Here is an 8,205-nt window from a genome sequence, read left to right as displayed (position 1 = left end):
AGGGCCCTGTGTGACCTCACACTGGGCTGGGCCAGGCCCCAGGCCAGGGAGGAGGAAGGCCCTGGAGGAGGAGGAGAGGTCCCCGCAGGGCCTTCCCTTCCCCTGGAAGCCAAGAAAGGCCAGAGGAAGGCAACGAATGAGGCCTAGAATGGATCCTAGAGTCACAGAGTTGGAAGAGACCGAAAGGGCCTCCATTTGCCCATTCTGCCATGCAGGTACTCTTAAAGGCTGGGTGGCCATCGGTCATTGGGGATGCTTTGATTCCTGCATGGCAGGATGAGGTTGGACTGGAGGGCCCTTTTTGGGGTCTCTTCCAACCCTGTGATTGTATGATTCTAAAGCATCCCTGTCCAACCCCATTCTGCCATGCAGGAACTCTCAGTCAAAGCATTCCTGACATCCATCCTCTGTTTAAAGACCTCCAAGGAAGGAGACTCTACTACACTCCGAGGAAGGAGTGTGTTCCACTGTCGAACAGCCCTCTCACTGTCAGGAGGTTCCTCCTAATGTTGAGCTGGAATCCCTTTTCCTGGAGCTTGCTCCCATTGTTTTGTGTTCTAGTCTCTGGAGTTTGCTCCCTCCTGAATATGACATCCCTCCAAGTCTTTAAACAGGGCTGTCATATCCCCTCTTAACCTTCTTTTCTCCAGGCTGAACATCCCCAGCTTCCTAAGCTGTTCCTCATAGGGCTTCATGGTTTCCAGGCCCTTCCACCATTTTAGCCTCCCTCCTTTGGACACATGGCTCCAGTTTCCCAACATCCTTTTTAAATTGTGGTGCCCAGAACTGGACACATATTATTCCAGGCCTGAAATCGCCCCTCAAGCCAATAGGACCGAGGCCCTTGTGGTCTCTTCCAACCCTGTGATGGTTCTACTATGTAAGTGCTTGGCTTAACATTGCTCTGAAAGGCTCAGTTAACTGGGAGTGGGCAAGACTGAAATCATAGGACCTATCGTTTATTATTCAATCCAGCTAGAAACCAGAGGACTGACTGTTATGCAAAAGTGTGGAGGCAGCATGGCGCAGTGGTTTGAGCATTGGACTGGATGGCCCTCTTTGGGGTCTCTTCCAACTCTGGGATTCTATGGACAATCTTTAGTGTTTAATGCTGTGTCTTTACACTTCAGGAACCTGTCCTTCATAGGCTGCCCTTCCAAGTCTTAGTCTGCTCCTGAATCCTTGACTGCTCTGATGGATGCTTGACAGGATCCCATTAAGGGTTTTGGACTTCATCTCCCAGAAGCCTCAGCCGCCTTGGCCAATGGCCTGGGATTCTGGGAGCTGAAGTCCAAAACACTTGCAGGGCCTGAGTTTGGACATCACTGCCTTAGATGTTGGATTGAAACCCCCATCAGCCACGGCTGCTTGAAGGCTGATGGAACATGCAGCCATTTGCCACAGTCTGCCTCGCAGTCGCCCTCTGTCTGTGGCTGCGCGGCCTAGCACTGAAGGCGTTGAGCCCCGGATGTAGAGAAGAGAGGCCGGCCTGTGACGCCATCACCCATTTATGACGTCACTCAACCCACTACCCCTCCCGGTGAGTGGCTGTAACGCTTGAAAGGCAGACACTTCCACCAATCGGGTGTCGCCTCGCTCCTTGGTGGGCGGGGCCTAGCCTCGAAGGCATCCAGGCCCCATTGGAAGCCTTGGCTTTATGCCCCGCCCCTAGCCGCGTTGCTAAGCAACCCCACCACAAAGTCCAGCCTCGCCTCGTCTCCGCTCCTGTTCGAGGCCAGGAGGGCTGCGCGATCGGTCCCTTCTGTTGTTGCCTCCGCTTCTTAGTCCTCCCTCTCGAGAGCGGAAAAGGTGAAGAGGGACAGGAGCCGCTTGAGATAACCCGGTTTGGAACCGCTTTAACTTGTTGTCTGGCTCTCTGCTATGGAATTCTGGGAGTTGGAGTTTGTTGTGGGGTCCAGAGCGGAGCGAAGCTCCGCTCTGGGCCCCACAACAAACTCCAACTCCCAGAATTCCATAGCAAGCAGCTAGACAAAGAGTTAACGCGCTTCCAAACCAGGTTATCCCTCCAGTGTGGATGCTGTCAAATAGGAATGGGAAGGATCATAAAACCTAAACCTGAACCCAAGCCATTGCATTCAAATGGTACTAAAAGCAAGAGTGCCACTGAGCATAAGCAGAGTGCAGCACTTCCATCCCTAGAGTAAAGGGGAAAGGCATAGCTTCCAAAGCCAGGTAAAGCTTAACCTTTTTGGGGTGGCATATTATTGAAAGCCGCCACCGTCCAAACTGTGGGGCGCTCCTGTGCCTGCCATAGTGGCAGCGTTGGTGACGCCTTGGGTTTTCCTGGCAAGGTTTGTTCAGAGGAGGGTTGCCTTTGCTTCCCTCCTGAGCCTGAAAGAAGGTGGGATTTGAACCGGCATCACATCCAAAAGATCGAACCACTACGCCAACTTGTTGCTTAGCCGCTGGCCAAGCAACGCCTGTCGAAATGCCCTCTTCTAGTGGCATGCAACTTAGGCCCTTATCGTGTGATAAACAAACCTGAAACCCCACAATTGTCCCTGCGTTGCCTCCACACTGGCCCTGGGATAATATATGTGTGATAAGGGCCTTTGTGTGATAAGGCCTAGGTAACAAACAGTGCTGCAATTCCCACTTCTTCAAACGACGTTAAAAAGGTACAGGTGCCACCTCCAATTCCACTCTATAGGAGGGCCTAAGTAATCTGAAAGGCACTAGTTCCCATCCGATCATTGAGGCTAAGCAGTGCCAGCCCTGGTTAGTACTTGGATGAAAGATTGCCAACCAATATGGGTGCTGTAGTGTATATTTCAGAAGGGATTGGCAAAACTGGGGTTATAGACTGCAAGATGGATGGTTATGTTTACCTCTTGGCATCCTCACTGCCATTTGTGTGTGTTGGAATAGAATAATGCAATGTTCAGATTATGACATATCCATTGCTCCTGTAAACGAAACTGCAGGTGAGAGAGAAGCCTATTGAGGACGATGGCGATTCCATTCTCCAACACCACTCAGCGCATTCCTCCAGGATTTGCAAATCTGCTCGAAGGGCTGGCCAGGGAAGTCTTAAGGAGCCAACCTGAAGATATACCAACCTTTGCCGCCAAGTATTTCGAAACTCTCCTCATCGAAAGAGAAAGTAAGCATGAACTGAGTTAGCTTCACAAGCATTTAATAATGTGCACATGGTACACATGCCATTCTTCTCTCTGACCTAGAAAAGCCCCAGACAGAATGCAAGAGAGTATCCCTCTGTATAACATCTGAGCATCTATTTTCTTTCCCCCTCCAACTGTACCTACTATAGGCAAAACCCTGCTCCTTTTTGATAGGAGTAATATTGCCGCTACCACTCTCTGCTTTAATAGACCTTTAGGTTTGTTTTGGTTGTATGTGTGAAGTTGTTGCTAAGCCAATTGACATTAAAGGGAGTTATTTTAATTGCACATGGCGCTGTAGCAGCTCTTACATAAGAATTCTATGCATTCTGCCCCAAAATAATTCTTCTAACCCTGAAACCCAAATTGGGCAGCCAGAGGATATATTATACACTTTCAGAACAGTGTGAGGATTTTCTTTTAATTAGCAGGGCAAGAATAATATTTCCAGCTTTAGGGAAACAGAATAGGGCAGATTGATCCCCTCTGGGCCCTCCCTCCACTTTAAAAAGAGGCCAGCAAGTAATGTTAAGGGCATAGCTCTGTGTGGAATTGGAGAAAACTAATCGTGCACCACTGCAACCTATTAAGGAAAGGATAAAGATACGATCCTATATGTGCTTTGAATGTGTAGGACATCACCTCAGTTGTTGTTTCTTTCCTTTTGTTGAGTTAAACATTTTTAAAATCATGTTGCATCTTTATCATTCCCCTCCCCCAAAAGAAATAAAATACAAAGTATTGACCCTACGTTTTTGTGGGGATCCGTTCCAGATCCCCCCCCCCCCGAAAATGGAGACTCACATGTATTCAAGCCCCATAGGCTTGAATGCATGCGAGTCTCCGTTTTCGCCCCATAGGCTTGAATGTACGCGAGTCTCCGTTTTCGCCCCATAGGCTTGAAGGCACGCGAGTCTCCGTTTTCGCCCCATAGGCTTGAATGCACGCGAGTCTCCGTTTTCGCCCCATAGGCTTGAATGCACGCGAGTCTCCGTTTTCGCCCCATAGGCTTGAATGCACGCGAGTCTCCGTTTTCGCCCCATAGGCTTGAATGCACGCGAGTCTCCGTTTTCGCCCCATAGGCTTGAATGCACGCGAGTCTCCGTTTTCGCCCCATAGGCTTGAATGCACGCGAGTCTCCGTTTTCGCCCCATAGGCTTGAATGCACGCGAGTCTCCGTTTTCATTCTTATGAGAAAACTGAATGCGTATTTCATTTTTAAAAAATCTTTTTCAGAAACTGGGTATGATCCAAGTGAATGGGGAGCAAAGCTAGACGATAGATACTACAATAATTGTGCTTTTAACGTAAGTATTGTCATGCTGGGGGCATCTTATCCCCTTCACTGTGTGCACATGGGACCAAACTAGTGATGACATAGGATATTAGGAAAAAAGATTTCTTCTAGCAATGGGAAGAAGAATTGAGTGGCATTGGGAGTGTCATAGGATGGAAAATTAACCCTTCTCCACTCTGTAATTCTTAGATTGTTCGCCATGGGCAGGTTTACTTTATCTATTTTATTGTTTGTATGTACAGCGCTGTGTAAATCTACAGCGCTATATAAATAAAACATAATAATAATAATAATAATAATAATAATAATATATCCTAGTAAGGCTGCTCATCTTACATGGTCACTAGTATATGGGGGTACGGTGGGATATTAATTGGAAAGAGAAGGGTGTGCAAATGGAAAACCCTTTTATTGGCAACAGTGCTGTGTTGGGAGGGCTGGCAGAGATAGGAGTGTGGCACTCAAGATCGTCCCTGTCATATCTAATTACACCTTTGGTATGGATTCTGCTAACAGTATCCTCCTTTGTCATATGATATCTTGCGATATCATTCAGGTGAAATTCTGCTTGGAATATAGCCTAGCTTGAGCACAGATTTAGGCTGATGCGCCCAGTGAGTCATTCCAAGGATGATTTTACATGTCAACTATGTTCAGACACTTCACCAAACAGTTGTGCTTCTAAATGCACAAGCAAGCTGTGACTGAGAGCTGTTTTCATTTTATGTCTACTCGGCACCTCTCTTTGTATGATGTAACTGCTTCCTGAGGTGGAATACAGTTATAAACATACTTTATCAGTTCAAACTATTGTTAGCATCACAAACCATAGCCTATCAAAGTAAATGCTTATAGTTTGGGTTCTAGATCCTTCTTTTTGCAGGATGTATGAATTATAGGTTGAAAAATAATTGCAAACATTTAATGAGGAATTGAATGTGTGAAGCTGTCATAGAAGATTGATATAACAATATGATGGAGGACAGAATAAGCTAATTATGTGTTTGTTTTTCAGTGGTATCTAATATCAAAGTGCGATCATTCCTCTCCATTGCTATTTAGGCTAGGGCTGATAGATGGTGCAGTCCAACAGCCCTTGGAGGGCTACATATTACCTATCCTTAGCTTAAGAGCTTCTCTGGACTTTCTCAGCTATTGTCTTAATTGGATCAAGATTTTAAATAAAGTATCACTTGTATTCCCCTGCTTTGGTGTTCTTCTTAAAGGCTGGTGCATTACACATTATGTCTGCTTTTGCAGGAACTTGCACCGCCAGGTGGTGGGGATAAATCGGAGGAGAAGGGGGAAGCACCTGCTGCAGAGGCAGTAAGTAATCTTTCTAAATGTTCATTACATAGCTTTCCTGAAACTGAAAAGAAACTTTCCATTTCTGTGTGGTGTTAACTTTTGCTGCTCTTAGAATGCCTGAAAAACTACACTGAATTTGCACAAAACCAATAAGGCCAGATCTGGGTCTCTTTCCTACTGTGCAGTAATAAAGCTTTGATACTGCCGTGGCTATCTCCTTGAAAATCATGGGATTTGTAGTTTGGTGAAGCATTCTGAGTACCTCATGAAGCAACAAAGCTTACAATTCTACTGGATGGGAGTGCGGCAGTTAAAGTGGCCTCAAAGTGCTATACTGTCATTGTATAGTGTGAAAGAGACATTAATCCCTACATAGAGTGTAACTTGTCCTTATTCATAATTTTTTTAATTCATTTTCTGGTGAATGATGGAGTCCATTCTTACCTAGTTTGAATTTTAGTTTGAACGCCCGATTGCTGATCCCCTTGAATCTAAGAGATGTGTAAAAGAGGAATTTGATAAGTGAGGAAAGTTCACCCATCTCGGTTTTTAATAGTTTTCCCAGATACATAGCCATTTCAACTGGCTCTTCCAGCCAACATACATTTTATTCATTCTGTAATTTAGGAGATTATCACATATGCCTTATCCTGTCTTTTTCCAGATGGGATAAGATGTGAATTTAACTGCCAAAGACGGGTCTTATTGCATTCTTCCGGGGCCGGGCATCCTTGAAAAGCCGCGGGATAAGCCTGGGTTGCATATGGGCTGCATACTCCTGGCCCTAAGAGAATGCAATAAGACCTGTCTTTGACAGTTAAAAGCGTGTCTGTCCCATTGGGAGAAAAGACGGGATAAGGCATATGTGATAACCACCTTAGATTTAATAACAGGCAGCCAACAGCTGATAACAGCTTCATACTTTCTCACATAGGTTTCCCAACAAAGATCAATATCTGTTGGAAAGAAAAAAATAGATGCAGTTCAACCAAAGCCCATAGGTTCTGTTGCTTTGAATGAAAAATACTAAGCAGCACAATCTTGTATGTTTTATTCAGAGATAATTCCCATTATGTTCAGTGGGGCTAACTTCCAGCTAAGCATGTTTAAGGTTGCAACCATAGACGGCAGTTTAATTCACACATTTAAGTCACTGGGACTGAAAGCTGATTACCCTTAGTTTAATTTTTGAAGAGTAGTACAGACATCTTTGCCTGTAATAGGCAAAGACTAGGAAAATGCATTTGCTATTAGCATTCTTCTTTTCCCTAGTAAAAGATTTTTGTTCTTGTATCCCCAGGATGAACAGTTGGTATTATTTAAGTGCTAAATTTTGAAGTTCTTAGCTGGCAAAACCTCCTTTTGAAAGATGATGGAAAGCTGTCCAAGTGACATCCACAAGATCTAGTATTAAAAATAGCCCCAACTGATTTCTTGTAGAAAAAATGTATTTTTAAAAGTGGCAAAACAAGAAGCAACTTGTTTTTCCACCCACCCTGGCTATAATAAGCCTACTTCCAAAATGCTTTTGAGCAATGAAAATGTGCATTACATTTATTGAATATTTATTTTGCAAACACACACAACTTCAGTACCATCAGTTGGAGAAATACAAAAATTTAGATTTATAACTTTGTTTTTTATTTATAAAGGAGGAGTCAGTCAAGAAAGCGGAAACTAAAGGAAGTGGTATTAATTTAACAGAAGAACAAGCTGCTATAAAAATCCAGGCCAGTTTCAGAGGGTACAAAACACGAAAAGAAATGGAAAGCTCAAAGGAAGAGCCAAAAGAAGGAAATGAAGAGGAAAAGGAGGAAGGAAAGGAACCTGAGAAAGAAGCAGGAACAGAAGCTGGAACAGAAACCAGGAAGGAGGAAGAAACCGGCAAACCTGACCAAAAAGAGCCACAGTAATCAGACACAGCAATCCTGTCAACAGTCAAGTTTTAGAACCGACTGAAGGCAAAAGTCCCATTGGTCTGCTTCAGATACATGCGCCAGATTTATGAGATAAACCACAGACTTAAAAAATGCATCATGTCATTCTCGGTGTACACTGGCAGATCAATAAACTGAATCTGATTAATGCACAGTTCTGAGTGACTAAAACTATACTGTGATTCATACCATTCTATCCTTTTAAATACATTAAAGAGGGAAAGGGCATGTGATCTTGTAGGTTTGTTAGGACTTGTTTGCACAGTCCATCAGTTAGGAAGCGCTTTTGGTGCTCTGGATGTCAAAGGAGCCCTGGTGGCACAGTGGTTAAATGCCAGTCCTGCAGCCACAACATTGTAAGTTCAATCCTTGAGGGCTTCAAAGTCAGCTCAGCCTTGAATCCTTTCGCAGGTCAGTAAAGTGAGTACCCAGCTTGTTGGGGGCAATTGGCTTACACAATGTAAACCCTTTATATATATTTTTAATAGGTAGTGTGTCCAGAGGAGGGCGACCAAAATGG

The 8,205-nt window shown here is 44.6% G+C and overlaps 1 protein-coding gene across 2 annotated transcripts; it reads left to right on the top strand.

Annotated features, from left to right (window-relative positions):
* Positions 1–94: 94 nt before the first annotated feature.
* Positions 95–7,835, top strand: SPA17 (sperm autoantigenic protein 17). 2 transcript variants are annotated; one of them, XM_089538167.1, is made up of 5 exons: positions 95–215; positions 2,946–3,124; positions 4,380–4,450; positions 5,701–5,766; positions 7,401–7,835. In XM_089538167.1, exons 2-5 carry the CDS (start codon positions 2,971–2,973, stop codon positions 7,659–7,661), a joined length of 552 nt encoding a protein of 183 aa, XP_089394293.1. In that variant the 5' UTR covers positions 95–215; positions 2,946–2,970; the 3' UTR covers positions 7,662–7,835. The 2 variants fall into 2 exon arrangements, with proteins under 2 accessions (XP_089394293.1, XP_089394292.1); XM_089538166.1 differs by lacking the exon at positions 95–215 and adding an exon at positions 1,687–1,809.
* Positions 7,836–8,205: the final 370 nt, after the last annotated feature.

Source organism: Sceloporus occidentalis, unplaced genomic scaffold (assembly GCF_023333645.1).
Source record: "Sceloporus occidentalis isolate IW3139 unplaced genomic scaffold, rSceOcc1.0.p SCAF_9, whole genome shotgun sequence".
Lineage (NCBI taxonomy): Eukaryota > Metazoa > Chordata > Lepidosauria > Squamata > Phrynosomatidae > Sceloporus > Sceloporus occidentalis.
The sequence above is the reverse complement of the archived record's forward strand: the minus strand, read 5'-3'. Positions and strand labels throughout refer to the sequence as shown.

What these genes read in the sequence shown, in the direction of transcription:
- SPA17 (XM_089538167.1), top strand. Translation starts at nt 2,971, where the DNA reads ATGGCGATTCCATTCTCCAACACCACTCAGCGCATTCCTCCAGGATTT. An exon ending in TCTCCTCATCGAAAGAGAAA is followed by an intron (nt 3,125 to 4,379) that starts GTAAGCATGAAC and finishes AATCTTTTTCAG; the next exon opens with AAACTGGGTATGATCCAAGT. An exon ending in AAGCACCTGCTGCAGAGGCA is followed by an intron (nt 5,767 to 7,400) that starts GTAAGTAATCTT and finishes TTATTTATAAAG; the next exon opens with GAGGAGTCAGTCAAGAAAGC.